This window comes from Seriola aureovittata, chromosome 7 (assembly GCF_021018895.1).
Source record: "Seriola aureovittata isolate HTS-2021-v1 ecotype China chromosome 7, ASM2101889v1, whole genome shotgun sequence".
Classification (NCBI taxonomy): Eukaryota; Metazoa; Chordata; class Actinopteri; order Carangiformes; family Carangidae; genus Seriola; species Seriola aureovittata.
This window is the reverse complement of record NC_079370.1, coordinates 26,746,728-26,768,530: the sequence shown is the minus strand read 5'-3', so window position 1 is coordinate 26,768,530 and position 21,803 is coordinate 26,746,728. Positions and strand designations below refer to the sequence as shown.

Below are 21,803 nucleotides of genomic sequence, written 5' to 3'. Positions count from 1 at the left end.
GCCCTCCACCACCACCATCATTAAATCACACATGAGGGAAGATCTTTATGAAGGATTGTGCTCCTCCAGTAGAGTTCAGAGACTTGGAGGATTGATGACAAGGAGCATTGAGTCTGTTGTGGACACTTTTAGTACGACGACACTACTGAGTCACATTATGTTGGATTTTCCTTTTGTTTGTCATCTGTCTGAAGGTATGTTGGGTTTCAGCTAGCGTTTAAGACAAAATTCTACAGGCCGTGTGTGTGCTTACTGAGTCTGCAAATAGCTCCAGTGCTTTGGATATTATGTCATACACACAGCAATAGAAACATCACTGACAGTGCCACCTGCTTTTCTTTTTTCAAACTCAAGATGGGGGTGTTGCTTTGTGTTTGATTTGCCACCACACAGTGTTCTTCTCAGGAGGTTTACAGGACTTTGTTTGAGGGAAGAAATCTAGTGTGTGTTCTCCAGATAAATGACCAGCACATATTTCCTCACATCTGCCAAATGACCTGTTCCACTGGGGGATTAACGGACTCATTTTAGACCTTTTCCCTTCACCAATAACCTCAGAATAAAACAGAGACAGGGCTACTCAAGAATCTCGGGTGGGTCACAGTTCTTCACTGTGTCATGGATATGTCATTCATTTCATTTTCTTAATTTTTAAAATAAATTTCATTTCACACAGAGACCTTCATCCTTTATTATTAAAAAGCAACTGGACACATTTCAAGATCACATTCACCCAGACTCACCATGACCTTTATATTCCTCATACCAAGGGCATTAATGGAGGTCTTCTTCTGGGTTTCTGCTTCATCTGTTAGGCAGCAGAGCTTCGGTGAAATGTTAACTGGACTGGGCTGCACTTTTTCCACAGTAAAATGAATGGTGGCTTTGAATTTAACTGCTTCAGTTTTAGGGTCCTGGTGTTGTTCATGCTGGCTGACTATCACTGCTTTGGCTTACTGACACACCTGAATAGCCTGGGGCCATCATTAATGTTATTAATAACACCTGTGCTGTTCCTATGCTATGAGGAAGGCCAATGCTAACACTCATTATTACTCATGGTTCTTCTGGGTGTCCAAGCATTTGCTTTTCCATGTCCCAAGAGATACATACATATATATATCTTTATATGTATATATATAGATATAGATATATATGTGTCTATGTATAAAAAAAAGACATATTGACAACAGAGATACAAAATTTCAGTGATTTACTGTAAATACACATCCAGATATTCTATGTATAAATAACAATAAGTGTATATTTAAATGTATCTAAATATGTGTTCAAATAGCCTATACAATCAAGTACACAATAAAATCATATTTAATTATACGCTCGTGAGTGCATTCTATAATAGTAGTTAAAAAAGATATATATAACAGTATATATACATTGCTGGATTGTTAGCCTATAGGTACATTTTGCTGTTAATACTTTTAATTAAGTACATTGTAATCGAGTGGTTTTAGACCGTGGTGTCTGTTTCTTATGTAAACGATCTGAATACTTCTTCCACGACTGTCATAAAAATGAGCACAAAATTCGAGGATTATCACGTGCGACAATTAGAGAGGTCGAGTATCATCGCGAGATTTGAGCGCGGGATTTTCCCTCAGCGGTAGGTGGAGACTGGACACAGCAGAGTGAAGTCGGTGTCTCGGCAGCTCCGCTCTCCGTCTCTCTCTCTCTCTGTCTGTTGAGAACCAGCCGAGCCTGTAAACAACACCGAAGAGCCCCGGCTGTTTGTGGGAGAATCTCATGACTGAGCCCGCCGGTGCTTTTACCGACAGTTTTGGCGTCCGCCGGTGTCCCTCCGTCCATTTCCACCTCATGTCCCGTGTTCCTGTTCAGGATCGTCTCTGCAACACACTGAGGCACTGATGCTGCCGAAATGAGCTAACGTCTCAACTGTCTGCAAAGACAAAAGCATCACTTTCACTGAAACCCGAGGTAAGAATGAACGTACAGGTCGTGTTTGTATTTGTTTGTGCGGGGTATCGTTCCTGTGTGGATGAGATCCTCTCAGCCTGACCGTGCTCTGCCTTTGCAGATGTTGGTTTATCACAGACAGGAGCGTGTCCACTTCAGAGAGAATCCTCCATCCGATTCACAGTTGAAGATATTTTTATACACGTGTGTAAATATAGCATTCACAGCCTGGAAAACACATTTACACATGTAGCTATCAGTGGGTTAATATTGTATTCCTGCTACAATATCATCAAAGCCATTCTATAACATATCAAAAGTGAGTTTCAGGGGTGTTAAATGAATGAATTATTTTAGTCAGCAGACCAAATTTGTAATTCGAATGAATATAAAACATTTTATTACAGTTAAACACATTTTCAAACAACTACAGTAGAATTGCAGTGTGTTAAGGTGTAGATGGTGGTGAGGTGGTCAGTAATAGGGTGGGTAAAAGCTGACCTCCAGTCAGTGATCATCTAAAACAAACAGTGATATGAAGAGATGAGAAATAATTCACCATTTATCTCAGTGTGGTCAATTTGAAATTTCTTTTCATCAATTTCATAATACTATCTACTATTTGTGGATCTTTGCTTAAAAGCACAGAATGTAATTTTCTGCTGATTGGGGTCTCTCGGTCAAAATAATAAAAAAAAAAGAGGGAGTTTGGTGATGTCGTGAAGTAGCGTGGGATTATGGCAGTTTGCAGTCAGCTTCTCCTGGTTAGGATTCCTTCAGTATCAGTTGTTCAGAAGGTTTTTATCGGCAGCCTATGTATCCACAGATATGTCTTCCTCTCCAAAACAAACAGACCAGAAGATTAAAGCTGGTAGAAACACTGAGAAAAGCTGTTTCACTTTAAAAATCAGTGTTTCTCCAACACGGTTCTGCAGGCACTGGATGTCAGGAAGGATGTGGGAGCTGAGACTGTTGTTAACGTTTTCTCAGCTTGCTTTTCTGATAATTTAAGATCCAGACATTTAATGAATAAAATCCTTCATCCAGTTGAAATATATAGCGAGAAACAACCCAGATTCAAAAGGTGTATCGCCATGACGCCATTGACAGGTAACCTTGATTGAAATTACAGATTTCTCTTGGTTTGAAAATTGCTGGAAACATTTGGGGTAATGTAAGTACACAACTCAACAAAATACACAACATAGTTCTAGTTGTTTTTAGAAACTTTAATATGGAAAAGTTACATTTTCTACCTTTTGTAAGGAAGCTATTTGTAAGTTTTGCTATTGCTACATAGCTAACGTTAGCATTAACAGCTCTTTACTTACCAGTGAAGAAGAAACGTTCAGCATCAAACTTCATTCGTTTACTCACTAAGAGCTGTCTCCAGAGGTGGAAAGCAACTCTCTCATTTTGCTGTTTAGCATGCTAACCAGCTAGCTTGGTCTGGCTGGCCCCTCTCATCCTTTTCTGATGCCGAGTCACTAGCTTCCAGTCTGCGCTAAAGAAGTAGCTGCTCAGAGGACGTATTATAACCTCTTGTATTGTAAACAAAACAATGGCTGAAGCTCTTGGCAAGACTGCTTAAGTAAAAAGCTGCTAATGCTAACATTGGCTACGTAGCAATAGCACATATCTACGATCTAAAGATAAAATGGAGAGTAAATTGAGTTTTAGTGGACACACCTGTCACACTGCATCCAGGTGTTTGTACCCAGCTCTTTAGTGTGTATTTAGTAATAGTAGCAAGGTTCAGGAAATAAATCCAAGAATGATTTTTTACTTTACTTTTATTTTATTCATTTTGTTAGTGTGCTACACTGAACAGTTTGATGTTTACCTGTGTTGACATGCATCTTCTTGTCTGTTCCACAATAATAACACCAGCGCTGTGTAAATAAAAATACCATAACGCTGCCTTGTGTGGTATTAATAGTCCCTCTGCTCCCAGATGAGATGTTATTTTATGTCCCTGGAGTTTGTTATATTCTAAAGCGTGTTTCCTGACTCAGACTAGACAAATAGTTGTGGCAAACAGCCCGAGGTCTCCTGAAATGGGAAGTTTCATTTAATATTGATGCAGTCTGTTTTAATCCTCCTGCTGTCCAAATGAGGGTCTTGACCCCAGAATACATGTTTTACAGGCTGTTGCGTAGTCTTACAAGGCTAGCATCCCTATGTAGGCTTGGATTGGCTGCACTAGCTGTCACAACAGTGTGTAGATTAACTGGAATTGATCTAATTAGACCTGGATTACATCAGCACATGTGATTATATTTTATTTGTCAATTTCCCCTTTTTCCCTCCTTCCCTCTTTCATGTAGAAATGAGTGCAGACGTTCAACGGGGTCTTCTGTTACAGACCCTGGAGCTCTCCCCATTAGACTGTCACTTTGATCTGCCTTTCTACGTCTTGTCTTTTGGAATAATTCACAGCAATTCTGTGCAACTTTTTACAAAGCTGAAACTGACAAGTGCAGGAAGAAATGAGGTTTGGTCACCCTCTGTGAATACTTTTGCATTTTCAAGGGAAAATATGCTTTCAGTCTCATCTCTAAAATAACTGATATTCATGTATTTCCACATCCTCGAGCTGCTGAGCAGAATTGACTTGCATGGCTTTTCAAAGTGTCACAGTGGATGCAGTCACACAGCATGTGGTTCAGTGCTTTGTCAACACATTATGCATCATGGTAAATCTAAAAACATACTGTTTTAGGTCATTTTATGCCTTTTAGGTGATCATAGCTCAAGAGGCTCGTGGAGGAGCTGTGCATGCGCATCAAGTCTTCAGTCGTGAGTGTCAGACAAAGGCAAGGCAGGATTTCTGGCACAGTGACCTCAATATGCAACTAAAAAAGGTGCATCCAATAACAGGCTGATGTCATTCTAGACTGCGTCTGTGTGAACGTCTATGCTGCAACAAATGACTCTTTATTTTATTTTTTCAGAGTTAAAATTTTCATCCAGCTGTTCATCCATGTTTTCTTGTGTTTTTCTCTGCATCTTGGTTAGTAAATGTAACACTGGCTCATAAGTGATTGCTTTGTACTGTTAGATGTCTAGTATCTTATCCACTGAGTGGGTGACGCTCCTCGATGGTTCCCACAGAAAAGTTTCAGGAAACAACTTTGCACAGCTCCGTATTGTATGTGGGGAAAGTTAACGAGATGTATATTTGCAAAATAGTCTTTCCTCTTTTAAAGCTGAGAGAGTCTGCTCAAAATCACCTTTGATGAGGCATAAATCTCACCTTTGTGTCACTTGTCTAAGTTTATTTTTGTGTGTGGACTGGACTCATGATTGCCCTCTGTGGCCCATGTTGGGAAATAAATGGAAATAAAAGAAAATGTGAAATGTTTTCAAACAGTTGTTTCTGTTTTACTGGAGAAAAGACTTGAAAGATGAAAACTAACTGGTTTATTTTGCAGAAATACCTCAGGTAAAGAGCAGTGCACTGCCAGTTCCCTAGTGAGTCAGGATGATGCATGTTCTGAAGTGTTCAGAGACTGGTCTCTAGCCTTAAATGTAGTTTAGGCTCAGGCAAGAAATCTTGTGTTTTCAAAGAAATTCAAAATCTTTCTAAGTCGACAGAACCTCTGATCATCAGAAAGCTGTTATGAATTATGTAGGCTATAATTTGGAGTCTTTTTTGACAGTAATGGTCCAGTGAAAGGGATTACAAGCTTGTGGGCACTTGAGCTGTCTAAAGATTCATGTTTCTAGCAGACTCTGTTTTATTTGGCCTGTGTGAGGTGTCAGGGACGAGGGGAATACAATAGCCCGAAGCTTCATCCAAATAAGAAACGATTTATTCAGATACATATCTGAGAGAGCTAATATTTATTATGTGATATATCCATTTCCATTGATTTATCCATATCAACCAAGTCAGACCTCACTGATGCTTTGGAGTGTCAGTCAATACAAAGTCCTGCTGTGCAGCCAAACATTATTTTTAATTTCAGTGGAGATCCCAAATCTTCCAAAGGTGTAATTAATATTGAGCTGGGTTTAGGGAAAAACATATAGATCGAAGCACAAGACATCTAGAATAAGATGAATAAGAAATTCTGATGAGTTTTTGATATACAGGTCGTAGTCTTGAAATTAGTTTAACCAGCCTTTCTGTCGATTTCTTGTCCTTCATTCTCGCCTGAGATTCTGTCTTGGGTTTGCAGTACCTTGAGAACAACATTAGTAATTACTGATTGGGATTGTTTTTTCTACTAAATAACCTTGTATCCAATACCCAATTCCTTCAGTATCTTTAAAACCAAAATATGGCTGTGAAGATTCTCCAGGTCCAGGTCATGGTATCTCTTAAAGCTTTACGAAGGCAACTGGACTTGCTCGAGGTCGAGCAAATCCAGTTGCCTTCAAAGATCAAAACATGCTTAATGCATCTGTCTCATCTTCAGGTTCAGTGTGATGTCATGACAATTTGTCAAAAAAAAGACCAACGGAGTATCAATTCTTCCTGTACATAAACAATTTAAGTGATTGCCCCATGTTAGGTAGCTAGCAAGTAGCTTGGCAGTTGCATTGTGAATGACCTCTGGGGCCCTCATAAATGAAGCATAGGCACAAAAACCATGAATATGCCACTTCCCACACATAAACTGGTATGGGATAGTGTACAGTGAGAATGTACACACCTCAGATTCAGATCACGTGTACACACAGTTTTCTAGATATGGCCTGGGGTTGGACACAATCTTTTCGTTGTCAATGAATAAAAATTTTTTCTGAATAGAGACAGACTTTGTAAAGTTTGTTTCAGTATGAGCGGCATAAATTACTCCATTATTGATCTTTCTGATGTGAAATAATGAAGACTTAGAAGTCACCGTTCATCATGGTTTTGAGGTACTTGTGATAAATTAGTTGTACGGTGCAATAAAAAGTTGCAGTCGCGTGTAATGGTTGTGTGTAATGACAGCTGCTCTGGTGCTTGTGGAGACTCCCGTTGATAGAGTAGTTCTGATAAGGAATGATATCGGAAATGCCTCAGATAGAGCCTAAAATACCTCACTCGGGTATTGGCAAGTACACAAGTCTATTCACCAATCCAAAAAAGTAGCAACTTTGAAGTTTCAGTTCCAGATAAAATGGCAGTTTCCTGAAAATCAATTTGTCTTTATTCATGTTTTACAGTGTTTAACCTGGGCCATGCCATTCAACAATGACAACACCTCTTAGGGCTTTATGAAGGGAACTGGACTTGCTTGAGGTTCTTGAAGATATTTCACCTCTCCTCTGAAATGCTTCTTCAGCTCTTGCTGGCTAGTGGGAAGTTCCAGGCATTTAACTTCCTGTGGGGTCGTTAACACCTTGAGGGTCATTGAGGAAAGTTGTTGAGCCACCCAGGTTTCAGAACATCTCTACTCATTCACTCAACACAATCAATTTCTAATTATTGACGGAGCTAATGAGTACAAGTAGTGGTTGAGTGGGAACAATGTGCAACCTTGAGGGTCGAAGTGAGGTAAAGGTGTCTTCACCCATGTCCATGTGGGTCCACGTGGACGTGGGACCATGTGTGCAGGTGAACGAGCGAACATGACACTTATTGTCATAAAAATTGAATTGCACATGTGTTTACTGTCTGTTTGGAATACTGCATATCCACCCATAAGGTAGTTATGCGGCAGAGGACACAATGGTTTCTGCCCCTTCCCCCTCTCCCTCAGGATTTGAACAGGATGAAAATTGCTCTGGATTCTCAGGTTACCCAAGTTTCCGAAATGGATGGTGTCAGCATCTTTAGAGATCTGAACACTTGTATCTTCAAGTGTACATCCAGCCCTAGTATTCTATTTCTGTCCCTTTCTGGAATATTGCCTGTTGTCCTGAGGCAGTGTTGAAGTGCTGTGCTGTGGTGTTTTTAGTGGATGTCCTTCTCACTTTGTTCCTCTTTGTCTGTCCGTCATTTTCACGCAAACACACACATTCTGCAGATTGTCCAAATCAGCCTCAGTTTCTCTAGCGCCCCTCGGGAGAAGAGACAGCACGATGTTGTGTACAGTCTTGTTCCTATATCTGCTGTATTTCAGAGGGCGTAGTGAATTGTTCTTAGCAAATGATATTAAGAAGGACGAAAATGTTATTAAGAAGCAGACTATCAATCAGGCAAGAAATCAGTCTCTGTTTGGAATAGTCGTCAGACATGTCGTGTGTCTAACAAGAGACCGGGGGCATTTTCTGACACTCACTGCCAGTCATTAAGAAGCAGGCAGCCTATTTTTCACCACTATACTGAACGACATTGCACTGCATTTATGTAACAGAACAGTGTGTGTCTGTGTGTCTGTCATAAGCTATTTGTGGGGACAAATTTAAAAGGACCAGTTAACTGGGGACGGCTTGTCCAGCTGGGGACAAAGGCTGTGTCTACATTTGGGTAAAAGCTGATTTTTGGGTCAGTAAGCAGGTAGGGTCAGGATTAGGGCTAGGGTTAGGGTTAGGCAGGTAGTGGTTATGGTTATGGTTATGGTTATGGTTATGGTTAGGGCAAGTATCCAGGGAATGAATATAAGTATATGTAATGTCCCCAAAAGTGATCTATGACAATGTGTGTGTGTCGGCGCCTGTCTGTCGAAACATGTTTGCGAAGCAGTTTGCAAAGAGAGAAAGAGGTTATGAGACTTGTCTTTGTACAGCCAGATAATGGCTGCTGGGCCATTAATTCTCCACAGAGCCACACTGAGCTCCAAGCAGCGTGATCCAACCTGACAGGCCACATTTGGTCTGGGGATAAAGATGACAACGAGTAAGGACGCATCATTGCGGCCAGAACAGATCAGCAATCAAGTGGCCTAAAGGAGAGAGAAGCAGGTAGAGGGAGGAAGAAACAGAAAACGGGACTAAAGTGATTCAGTCGATGTTCTTCTGTTCCTCTTTTGAAGATGCTGTCAGGGCTCTGAGGTGATTTAAAATGGAGAGAAATAGGGGAAGAAATGTAGAGAAAGAGAGAAGGTTAACCTCAACATTGGGGGATGGTTGAACACCGGGGGGGGGGGGGGGGGCTTCAGAGCAGGGCTACTGCCACCACTCCCCCCACAGCCCCCTTAGCTTCGACTTTCCAGGATTCTCATTAAAATGCATTAGACTCTCCAGGCTGCCCTGCACCGCCTTCCATCACATCATCGGGGTGCTTATCATCTCCGGAGCAAACAGATATGCTAACCAGTGACACTGGGGACGCCAGAGCTTGAGTGTCAGCCTGGAAGGCAGCACTGAGAGTGTTGACTGACAGGAGGGGTGGTCTTCTTAAACTGACTGTATGTAGGATGATGAGGAATAAAATGGTCAACGAGACATCGCAGTTACACATGAGTGGACTTTTACACAATTTACTTTGATATAGTGTACATGCAGAGCTGAATCATGATCCGAACTGCATCCACTGCTCAGTGATGTTGGTGTTCTGGACTTTGAATTGGCATCATGGGTTAGGATTAACTCATCAACACTGGATGAGAAATACATGCATAGTATATATTGTTTTTAAGATGTGTGACTGATGAAATCCAATGCAGTTGGCAGAAATTTGTGTCAGAAAAGCGAGATCCATTATGGGAAATGTATTTTGTTTTGTGTTTTAGCTGCAAAAAAGTTTTTAAAATTGCAGCAGAGTACAGCAGTTACCTGGATGAAAAAGAACAATGACAACGACTTAGAAGATTCATACTTCAGACAATGACTTCAACCTGCTAGCCAGTTAGTCAAGGCTCAGGGTGAGAGACATCGGAGGAGGAAGAGGAAGAGGAGGAGGAGGAGGAGGAAGATCAGCTAAACAGTATCACAGCTAGCCAGAGTTAAAGATTCACTTGATGAAATGCTGTCACTAAAAACTTTATTTTTCAGCCTCTGAAGCAGATGGAGACATGAAAAAAAAAAATCTGAGACCATAAGCCGTTGGCTTTTATTGTAAATCATTGCCTTCGTCCTAATGTTCATCAACTTTTTTAATTTTTTTTAAATCTATAAAAAAATTGAACAGAACTGAGAATGTTTATATACGCGCTTGTTTTTCCAGCCATATACAATTTCCAAGGCAAAACCAACGACTTACAATAAAAGTCAAAGGTTTAAGCTCAGAAATGGCTTTATTTCATGTCTCTATCTGCTTCAGAGGCTGAGTAATAAATGTTTCAGTGAATGTCAAGTTTTCAAACAGTGCTGATGTTTTCGAGGGATATTTAAATCTTAGTGGGTTAATAGAGAATTTGTGTTCTAGAGACAGAATGGTTAGCATATGACAGAATAAATGGTGCCATCCGGTCGGCAGCAGTGTCTTACTGCTGTGATGCTGACATTCCCCCCAGCGGTTAATAAAGACTCATCCCCTCTTTGCTTCGCTTTTAAGATAATGTTGCACCATTCACTTTTATTTAACCACTGTCTGCTGGAGTATCCACAAAAGTGGTTTGCAGACAGGAGTCAATGTTACAATCACACCATCTCTTAAATAAACGGAACTTCCCATCCTTTTAGCCACCGAGCTAAGTAGTTTGCTGACGGACCGTATCTTTTATCTTGAAGAGCTGTTGTGACTAATGCAAACATGCTCCCAGTTTGTTGGCGGTTGACCTGTTACAGTAGTTTGACCACTAACCTTGTGAGTATTGACTTTATCACCAAGCTTTCGGCTCTTGGCCCCGTTTTAGTTCGAAGACTCTGGGGTTACGTTGTAGTGTGGAAAAACTGAGACCTCTGGAAATGATGACGTAGACACCCACGGTCGCTCCCTTAAAGTTTTTTTACCATTAAAATCTTAATGATACAAATCCCTAATAATGAATTACAAGTGTTACTGATCTTGTTGTCTTTGCTAGCAGCTGTTCAGTTAAATTCTGTATTTTAATGCTACAACTGTCTGTTCGTAGCGTTTTGTGCAACTAATCAACTGCAGAATAGACCACCTGCTTCCTGTTTACACCAGCACGCACATGCCCAGTGTAGGTGAACGGTCATGTATGTATGTGTCTTCAGGTGTGATAGTATGGATGGAGATCATTTCCCATACAGAGCTAAAACAGTCGTCTGGGACAGAGATCGTTTTCAAACGTAGTAGTGTGGACGTGGCCTCACTTGTGGACGTGTCAACACTTGCAAACTAGCAGTTAGCGGCTCAGTTAAAAACGTGTAGCTGATTTTAAACCCTTACTGCGCCAGAATTAGGACGTATAAGCTGGGGTTTTCAAACACAGCTAAACCTGCCAAAAAAAATGTAGCAATGTCATCACATGCAGTTACAGAGCACACACACACACTCAGGCAGAAGCAGGGGAGAGAGAATGAGCAGTTAGCTGCTGTACAAACTGGTAAAAATGATCTGTCATGTCTCATCCCCGGGTTGGTTCTACTGTAAGTGTTGGAGCTTCCGTGTGAGATGCTTCACTTGGTGATTCTGTGTTTTTATTACAGCGGCTACCTAGCTAGCATAGTGCGTACATTCAGTTCTTGAAGAATACATTTCAATAAGTCACTGTTTATGTATTCATACAGAGGACAAACTGATATTAATAGACAAAAATTGATACAATGCTGAGCTAAGAAACCTACCTCCGACACATCTCTGGAACTGGCCAAATCTTTACCAGCGGCACTTACCCACAACGAGAGGACTCTCCCTAGCCAATCAATCTACATGGAGACATGAATCAGTACAATTGTTACAAAATATCACAGTTATGGAGAAATGCCTTATCTTACTGCTGCTGTCTACCTCAGCAACATGGCTGCTGTTATGCTTGTCAGGAAGTTGTGACCATAGACATTATATTTGGGAGCTAAGGTGCTAGAATGCTGGTTTTCAAAGTGGGATCCGGGGACCCCCAAGGATCCTTGAGGGGGTTCCTGGGGCTCACTATAATTCCATCCATATGTAACACAATGACAGAATGTATGACTGTTTTGGTCGTGGCTTTAAAACACTTTCTGTAATAAAACATCTAAAAGCAAAAATATTATCATATGGAGGACCCTGGGACAAAATCTTATCAAATGGGGGTCCATCATGGTATGATTTGTGTCAGTTAATTGGTCCTTGATGTGAGAGACCACTGCCCTTGAAGAAACTGAACATACACAATATCTTATATCCAGAAATGTGTCCCTCAGAGAGGATATTTTCTACATTGCTGCATGTATAGTATGTGTGTTATTTCATACTTTCAGACAGCTCAAGGAGAAATATTGTACATGTAGGCGGACTGCCTCAAGATTTATTGAGCAGAGAATCAAACTGCAGAGGTTTTTTTTTAACTAGGTAGTTGTTCACACCTCAGCCAGTGTGTGAGGCAGAGTGGTGCCTGGTGATGTCTGCTCAACTCTGCTTTTGATTTTTTGCTTGATATACGTGTTGAGAAAATAACTGTCAAAACTAGTGTATAAACTTCATCCTAATGAAATCCGACATCCGACCTCCAGCTTATTTCATTTTAAATCTCATGTAATTATTTGGCTGTCATGAAGTGATAGTCAGTACAAAGTCAAATGTTGATGTAACGCTAACAAGGGGCTGAGAGCTCTGTTGTTACTCACACACAGCTGTTGCTCCAATAAACCGACTGAACATGACCTGCCCAGGACCAAATACAGACAAATACAGCAAGGACACAGTGAGGAAAGTAGAACAGCAGATAGCAGCTATAGAGCCAACCGTTTTTATCCCAGGACCAGAGCTTAAAGGTCAAATCCAGTCTAAAGGTCTCTGTCCATGTGTTGTTTGATTATAAATCAGGTCTAGGTTCTATATTAATACTGGGAAAGTATCAAAGCCTCAGTCCACAGAGAAATGCACACAGCCTGTATTCAGAAACTGAGCCTTAAAACCAGCCGGCAGGACTTCTGGAACTTTGTGATGTCACAACAAAGCACTCACAGCCATGCCCCAACCCCACCCACCTGCACTCACCATCCAACAAGGCAGGAAATCTGAAATCTGCTGTACTTTTATTAGATCACTCAGAAAACAGTCAGCCAATCAGAAGAGAGGAGGCTCTCTTCTGATTGGCTGACTGTTTTCTGATTGGCTCACCGATCTGTTACTAGAGCTCCATAGAGAAGCCTACACTACACTGAGATGGTTTTTGGTTCTTAAAACCACAAATATATCTTCCTATGGATCAACACCTCAGATAAAACACAGGAGAAGAGGAAAATATGGAGCTTTAAAGAGAGTGAATACTGGAACGGGAAGTTATTCTGTGTTTCCTGGATGTAGCTGTATGCCAACATGTTTGCTATACGAACAACTACAGGATTATCAGTCAGTCAGTTTCAATTCAAACAGATTGATTGATTTATGAAGCAGGTCTTGTTTCAGTGTGCTTTTTCTTATGCATTTAATGTGTCTGTTGAATTCTGTTTATATTTCAAAAGAGCTCTTTTCAAAAGTTTTTTTTTTTGTCAATTAAGTTTTATTGGAGAATCATTTGACAGAAGGTGCAAAGATTATAACAGCTGATTTATGGTTTCCAGGTTTTTCCAGTGTATTCAACAATACAGTGACGGATAAAAGGGAACAAAACTGAAGCGTACAAGAAAATAAACTACTTAATCTGTCTGACATGTCAAAAAGGGTCAGAGGCAAGGAAAGGGAGACCTCACCAGGCCTGACCCTGATCCTTTACATAGCATCAACTGCTCCTTCCCAGTTACCTGATAAAAGGTGTGTAAGCTCATTCAGACATGACTGTGAGGACAGAGCCTGCTTCTTCTTCCTGAATATTAGGACACGCTTTTAGCTGTTAAAAAGGTAGTTTTTAATTTATAATATCATTTTTCCCAATAACACGTTTTATTTCATAATCACACTTGTCCTGTTAGTGGAGTTGTGACACCTTTCAGCCAATGACGGTTGTAATGAATTCCAGATGTGACCTTTTCTTTATCTGAACATTTTTATTCTCAGTCAGTATCTTGACTCTTTTCTCGCTCCTTCACTCTGCTGACAAAAGGAAGAAAAAAATCCTCTTCTTGTCCAGTTTAAATTACCACACACACACAAACACACACACACACTTACAGACATTAGGTTAACGTGTTCCTCCTTTATCCTGATTTTAACCATCATGTTCTGAATACCTCATCTAGAACCAGAGAACCTCTCCCAGGGTCCAGGTCTCTGTGTGCAGCCTGGATCGTGGTGATGGAAATGAGGACGTTTTGTGCTGCTGTGGCGTCTTGCAGTGTCTTTGACATTTCCAAGCTTTCGGTGTCTTGGCTCAGGCTCGCTGCAGAGGGCATTCACATGTGTCCCTGTGGGAGCCAGTGTGCAGTGAGAGGGATTAAGCAGCACTGCTGGCACTGTGAGCCTCGTGCTGCCCTTGTCCTTGCAGACTGAGGAGGCATGCGGGAAGCTAATGTTAGCCCAGCAGCCTCCTCTTCACACTTCATTTCACTTTATTTTGGCTGCCGCATCAGCATCGAGGCGGTGCTACAGCGCACGCTGTCTGTGGTGCTCTGATTCTCATTCGTTCTGCTTTTCCGTGACGTTTTGTCATTAAGCTTCTTTCTCGTCTTGTTATGCAGTAAGTGATTTCTGAAGGATTGCTTTAGACCATTTATTTGCATATAAACGAAGTGTTTTCTCCCTGCTGCTTATCCAGATTCACTGTCTTCTCTTTGAACTTATGGCTTATCCAACAACGACACTCTCACACAACAGTATTGTGGGTTATAGTGAGGTCACCAGTTGAGGAGCCATCAGGGCCACAGGCTCGACTGTGGACCTCCGCCTCTGGTCATCATTCAGTGGAGGGTGGTGAACAGTTCAGGCTTAAAATAAATAAATAATGTCCACGGTCATGGGAAGGGCACTGAACATTAGTGTGTACATCATGCAGCTCTGTGCCTGGTCTCTCTCTACCTATCAGGCTAATGAGAACAAAATATAGCAGACAGAGGAAAAAGAGGAGTTTTATTTTCTTATTTTTTATTTCATACATTTATTTATTTTCTGAATTTGTAACCAGACTAATTTGAAAGGAGAGTAAAAGCTGAAAGTTGTTTTCAAATCTTGACAGCATGACCAAGTCCAATGATGTCCAATTAATCTGCAGCTATTCTGACAACTGAAAATTAAGTCTTTTTTTTTTACCAACTCTCTCCTCTGTATCTGTGAGATCGGCCAGTCCACTGCTGATACCGATCATGTTTGGCATGCATTGCAGATGGCGTACATAAAATCAGTCTCTCACGCTTTTTAATTTATTGGAACTGTCGATGGACAAAACCGACCAGGAGCTTCATTCCTGTCTTCAGTGTGAGCTCCACAATGACTGACCTATGAAATCACACAGTGGCTGCTGAGCTATAAAAACTGACTCGACAGTGAGCCACAGTCTCAGCTTTGTCACGAAGCTGCATTCTCCTTGCTCTTCCACTTCCTCGCTCAGGCTTTGTCATCCATTATTTCTCTGAAGCTTCTTGAAACCCATCACTGTCACAAAAATAACAAAATTAATTAGATACTTAATACTTAGTTAGACATAGCTATCTAATATATATGTGTGTGTGCGTGTGTGTGTGTGTGTGTATATATATATGCAAACAGTTTGAACAGTTTTTTTTTTTTTTTAAAGCTTTCCATATAAAAACAGACTTCCCTACTGTTGTATTTCTTCTGTCACCACCTTATCATCATCATCATCATTATCTTCATCCAGGAAAATGAACAAAAACAGTAGTTATCCATAAGGTGAATGTGAAGCACATAAAGTGTAAACATACATTAGTTACAGTGTGTTTTAATCACAAAGCAGACGACAGATAGCGACATCTTTCTAACACATCTGTTGTTCAGCAGGAAAACTTGTTACGTCCGTCGTCCTTCTGTAGCAGCTGCACGTTGCTGCATTTTGAACTGTCCATATTGTGCCTGTGCGTTTTCCCTTCACAAAGAGTGACCCTGCTGCCTGTGACATATTGTACCGGCGGCGATGTCAGAAATAGCCCAGGGACTCAGCTCAGCTCCGGCAGAACAGAGGCGGCACGAAGGAAACGTAGGAGGGAGCGGGAAAACAAGGAGAGAGTTCGAGTACGAGGGAGCAGGAAAGTGTAAATCATGTAAGAGAGTAACTGGGAATATAATGACACGGTCTATAAAGTAAATGTCATGACAAAGTTAGAGAAGTAATAGAAATATAAAAATATGGGATATTACTGAACTGAGAGAGGAAAGAAAAAAAAAGAGTTTATCCTCATATCTGGTATCATATCTGTGTGTGTGTGTGTGTGTGTGTAGTTTAGTTTCTGCCTCGAGAAGGAAAGAGTTGCTTCAGTGTCATATCAAAGCACTGACCTGAGGTCGTCCCTCTCCCTCCTCTCAGCTGTGTGCAGGTGCATATTGATATGAGCACAAATTTGCAAAAGGGAGGAATAAGATGACGGGTGTTGAATTCATGTGGAAACCTTTGTTGTAAGTCGGTTAAGCCAGCCCCTGGATGGTATTTAACATGCTAGTTGCCTCATGTGTGCAGCCAGCTGCTGGCCGGTAGCCGTTGGTTTCAATGACTCACTTGTTCTCTCGTTATGCAGATGAGCATCGTCGAGAGCGATACCCTTGTTCTTGTCTCTGTGCCTCCTCAAAGTGTAATTTGTCTTGATATATCCAGGGAGGGTGACAGGGGCTGTAAGGTTAGGAAAATGTCTCATTTGTTTGCCAAGGTAAACAACTGCTATTCTCACAGGTGAGAGCTGAAGCCTGCTTTGATGAATCACTGGATTGTGTTGCTTACATAAAGAGCACTGCAGCATTTTACTGTAGGCCTGGCTATTGTTGTTATATTAGTGCTTTCTTATATCTGCTGCACTGGTGTTTTTAGGGTTAGCTTTATGATGAGTTTGTTCTTTAACTGATGTCCTTCCTTCTCTCCCCTCCTTACCTCCCCTGTCCTTTCCTCCCACCTTCCTTTGTCCTCTCCTCTCCTCTCTAAGTCGTTGCCTGGCGGCAGATGTCTCGTAGCTTCCCTCAGAGCTCAGAGGCCAGTTGGAGTCAGGGGGCGGGTCCTCAGCAGCAGCAGCAGCAGCAGTGATGCGAGCTTCAGTCGCAGGCTGCAGGATGAGCGTGGGTGCGCTCCTTAACGGGCTGCTGGTCTCCGTGGTCGCAGCTCTGCTTTGGAAGTATTCCAAGCTGAGCGAGCACGCTGCCCTGCTGGAGGAGGAGCTGCACATGACACGGCAGTCCCAGGAGCTCTCGCAGGCCCGCATCGATTACCATGTTGCCCTGCAGGATCTTCAGGACCACGGCACCCGCATGGTCTGCACCGGGAAGATGCACACCGACCGCATCTGCCGCTTCGACTACCTCTGCTACAGCTCCGAGGCAGAGGAGTTTGTGTTCTTCCACTCCAATTCCTCTGTCATGTTGCCTAACCTGGGGTCTAGGCGCTTCCAACCCGCCCTGCTGGACTTGTCGTCAGTAGAGGATCACAACACCCAATACTTCAACTTTCTAGAGCTGCCAGCCGCGGCTTTAAAGTTCATGCCCAAGCCTGTATTCGTACCAGACGTGACGCTGATCCTGAACAGATTTAATCCTGATAACTTAATGCACGTATTCCACGACGACCTACTCCCAGTCTTCTATACCATGAAACAGTATTCAGACTTGGATGATGAGGCTCGTCTGGTGTTCATGGAGGGGTGGAGTGAAGGCCCGCACTTTGACCTTTACCGACTCCTTAGCAGCAAGCAGCCACTCCTCAAAGAACAGCTAAGAAACTTTGGCAAGCTAATGTGTTTTACCAAATCTTATGTTGGCTTGTCCAAAATGACCACATGGTACCAGTATGGGTTCGTCCAGCCGCAGGGGCCTAAAGCCAACATTTTGGTCTCAGGGAACGAGATCCGGCAGTTTGCCAGGGCTCTGATGGAGAAAATGAACACCACCAGGGCGGAGGAGGCCGAGAAGGACGGAGGGAGCGCTGAAGACGAGAAGGAGAAAGAGAAGAAGGATGATTACATTGTCGTGTTCAGTCGCTCAACAACAAGGCTGATACTTAATGAGGCGGAGCTAATCATGGCGCTGGCCCAGGAGTTCCAGATGAGAGTGGTCACAGTGTCCCTGGAGGAACAGTCATTCTCCAGCATCGTCCAGGTGATCAGCGGCACGGCCATGCTAGTCAGCATGCACGGAGCTCAGCTCATCACCTCACTCTTCCTCCCCAGAGGAGCTACTGTGATGGAACTGTTCCCCTTCGCTGTGAACCCAGAGCAGTACACCCCGTACAAAACCCTGGCCTCCCTTCCAGGCATGGACCTTCACTATATCTCCTGGAGGAACACTAAGGAGGAAAACACCATCACCCACCCAGACAGACCCTGGGAACAAGGAGGCATTGTTCACCTGGAGAAGGATGAGCAGCAGCGGATACTGGCCAGTAAGGACGTTCCCAGGCACCTGTGCTGCCGCAACCCAGAGTGGCTCTTCCGGATCTACCAGGACACTTTAGTGGACATCCCTTCCTTCCTGGAAGTCCTGAAAGAGGGCATGAAGACCAAGCCCAGCTTGAAGAAGTCAAAACCGGCCAGCACGGTCCACCCAGGCCGAGTCAGAGAGCCTCAGTGTCAGACCTCAGTACAAACCACTAACGAGGCCAAACTCACAGTCTCCTGGCAGATCCCGTGGAATCTGAAGTACCTGAAGGTAAGAGAGGTGAAGTACGAGGTGTGGATCCAGGAGCAAGGAGAGAACACCTACATGCCTTATATCCTCCCCCAGCAGAACTACACCTTTTCAGAGAACATTAAGCCCTTCACCACCTACCTGGTGTGGGTCAGGTGTATCTTCAACAAGAACCTCCTGGGCCCGTTTGCGGATGTTCTCATGTGTAGGACCTAGTACAAACACCTCGCCAGTTTGTTGCTGCGCAGCTTCACACAAAGGTTGAGTCATGCTTGTTCCAGACAATCACATGAAATCAGTCAGGACAATGTTGTGACTTGTTTTTACAAACCTAGAAGAGGCTGTTGGACTTTTTCCCGCCCAGCGCCGAGAGCACAGTGACTTCTGGACGAACTGGACGAAGATTTTAACCACAGGGTCAGAACTCAACTCAACAGCCGTTAATGAATGGAAAGTATATTTCATGTAACTATGAAGGAAATAAAGTGCTTAACTGTGTTTCTACTGATAAGAACAGAATTCAGATCAGCAGATTTATTTATGTGCAGAATAATATATAACACGTTTTTTTAGTTTTAGTCCGAACACTGGTTCTTTACCTTTTACAGTATGCAATGTAGCTTTTCTGTGGAGAGCTAGAGAGATTTTAGATTAGCAAGATTTCTTATGTTTTTTGACTTGTCCAATGTTTACTGTGTGTGTGATACCTGTGTGGCTTAGTTTCCCCACTTTAATTTCATACACCATGTTTGCATAAATGAGCCAATACCAAAGCAACTTCTCCCATGTTAGTTCAGCCAGTCATCATTCATGCCATATCACTCTTTCATGTTATGATCTCTCACACAGACGGTGACAAGTTAAAGGAAACGACGTAAAGTGTCTCAGTCAGGTGTTGTTGTCTCCACATCAGCTTCATTGCTCCAGGTCTCTGACCTATACTGGAGGACCAACCGTTCTTCATCAACATATTCCCTCATGTGGTGTTTAGATGATGGTGGTAAGAGCGCTGTCCAACATCTGCCATAGTGCAACTGGACTGAGATCTGGTGACTGTGAAGGCCACAGCATATGATTGACATCATCTTCATCCTCATCAGACCATCAGTGACCCCTGTGGACGTCAAGTCAGTCATTAAGATACAGAGAGAGAGAGAGATAAGTGGAGAAAGTGGGATAGAAGAGAGAAAGAGAAATAATTATTATTAGAATAATATGTTTTTTATATATATATATATATATACACACCACCCTTTGACTTTAATTGAATACCACTCTAAGGGGACAAGTGGACCCAAACCATGGCAGCAAAAGTGGATCTCCTCGCTGTAGGGGTCCAGCATTCAGACCTGGAGCAATCTCTTGGTGTAGACCACACATGACCTCACAGACCTGTGGAGAACACGGTGAAGGACGAGTCATCTCTGCAGACCAGAGCCTCTGGTTTCTGCTCTGTAATGAGGGTTCATCACTGCAGCACTATTGTAACATCCCCTCTGTGTGTAACTGTGGACGACTTGTTGGTGACTCAGTGTGATCACGCCCTGCACTGACATCCTCGGTCACCTTCTGTTTTTCTTACATATTACACTGATGTCTGACCCTACTCACTGACGTCTGTCCCATAGAGCTAAATGCAGATGTCACTTCAGTCACTAGCTGTGTTTCCACCGCAGTTTTGCGCAATATACAACCAATTCTTTTTCAGAAAAGTCGATAAAACACAGTTGTGAATGGTCTGTTTCTAGTGATGTTATGTGAACAAAGCTGGGTTTTCTCCCTTCAAGATATCATTCCAAGTAAACGTGGTGACGGATTTGCAGCATCTGCTAATTGTTGGGACGAATGCGTCCACCACAGCAGGTGCTGTAGTATTTGACCGAAGGTGACGAGGACGTCTGGGGGCATGTAATGACAGGAAGGCAGCGGCCACGTATCAGGGATTTTTGGGAGATAACGGTCTGCAATGTTTTTAGATGTCATGTGACTTGAAAGTGGAAAAAGTCTTTCCGTTTCACTTTTGCAAAAAACAGTTTTGTCGAACAGTCTGAAAAACCACCTCGTGAGTGAATACTTTTTTTTAAATTCACGTCTTTCTTTTACTCGTTTTTAAGTTCGCAATTTCAAATTGAGCAGCTTAATGAAAACACGGCTATTGTTACTACGGAAACACCAGTTTCAAGTTCCAACAATGAACCCTCTTTGAAAGTCCCTTTTCCTCTTGCTACAGAATCAGAATCAGCTGGGCCTGATCAGCATTTCTATACCTGTCACAGAGCAGCTATAATTAATGGTACCAGGCAGTTCACCAGTTTTTCCTTTAATTTCTCACCGTCTGATTCAGCTTGAAACATTGTCTCTAAAATAACATCGTAAAAGGTTTGTGTAACAGACGTGTCAAGCAGGAGTTTTTCTTGAATGCCACTCGAATCAATGAAGACTTGTGTAATTTCAGATTGGTTAATGGAGGATGTTGTGCTCTGTAACAGCATCACCTTTTAATGATTTCCTCATGTCTTATAACTGGATGAATAAATACTCTTCTCTAATTGGCGCTAATTACAAGTGTAAAAATTATAACTGATGTGGTCGTAGAAATGTAGCAGATGGTTTATAGACAACACACTGCCACCAACATATTGTTTTATAATGTGCCATTGTTTTTATAGTGTCATTCTTATTATTGTCCTCGAAACATTACACTGGCGTCTGTAATGATTTGGACTTTGCCATGCGTTTTCAGTTTTTCACCGCACTAATATTTCCTCTGAAGTTCTCGGATGCAGTTGTGTTCGTTCATTTGTGCACTTTTAAGAGATTATTTGGAGCCATTGTGCAGGATGTGATTGTGTAGATGTGTATGTGTTTGTATTGTTGTTAGATCTGTGTGTCCTAGCTCAGTGGAGACGCCGTACTGTTTGTGCTGAGTGAAAGAAGAAGAAGAAGAAGAGTGTCTCTGTTTTCTACATTAGCAGTACTTGGAGTTTCTTTGTCAGATCGAATAAAGAAGCTTATTTCTTACCCGTCTGTCTGGATTAAAATGCTTTTTTGTTTGTTTTTTGACAATAAAGTTATAACAAAACAGATTATAAGAAACATATGAGGATACTATTAGAGAAAACACAATTAAATAAACCTTTTATCTTGGCACCAAATTTTTCTGCTGGAAGGAAGAACATTTTCTTTTGAACTTGTGCTGTCGGGATTTTCTTTTATATTTGCATTT

At 42.2% G+C, this 21,803-nt stretch overlaps 1 protein-coding gene across 1 annotated transcript; it reads left to right on the top strand.

The window, feature by feature from the left end:
• The first annotated feature begins 1,641 nt into the window (after window positions 1-1,641).
• pomgnt2 (protein O-linked mannose N-acetylglucosaminyltransferase 2 (beta 1,4-)) lies at window positions 1,642-21,598 on the top strand. Its single transcript, XM_056381693.1, has 2 exons — window positions 1,642-1,956; window positions 16,888-21,598. The coding sequence occupies exon 2, from the start codon at window positions 16,985-16,987 to the stop codon at window positions 18,791-18,793; it is 1,809 nt and encodes a 602-aa protein (XP_056237668.1). The 5' UTR covers window positions 1,642-1,956; window positions 16,888-16,984; the 3' UTR covers window positions 18,794-21,598.
• The last annotated feature ends 205 nt before the right edge of the window (window positions 21,599-21,803 follow it).

What these genes read in the sequence shown, in the direction of transcription:
- pomgnt2 (XM_056381693.1), top strand. Translation starts at nt 16,985, where the DNA reads ATGCGAGCTTCAGTCGCAGGCTGCAGGATGAGCGTGGGTGCGCTCCTT.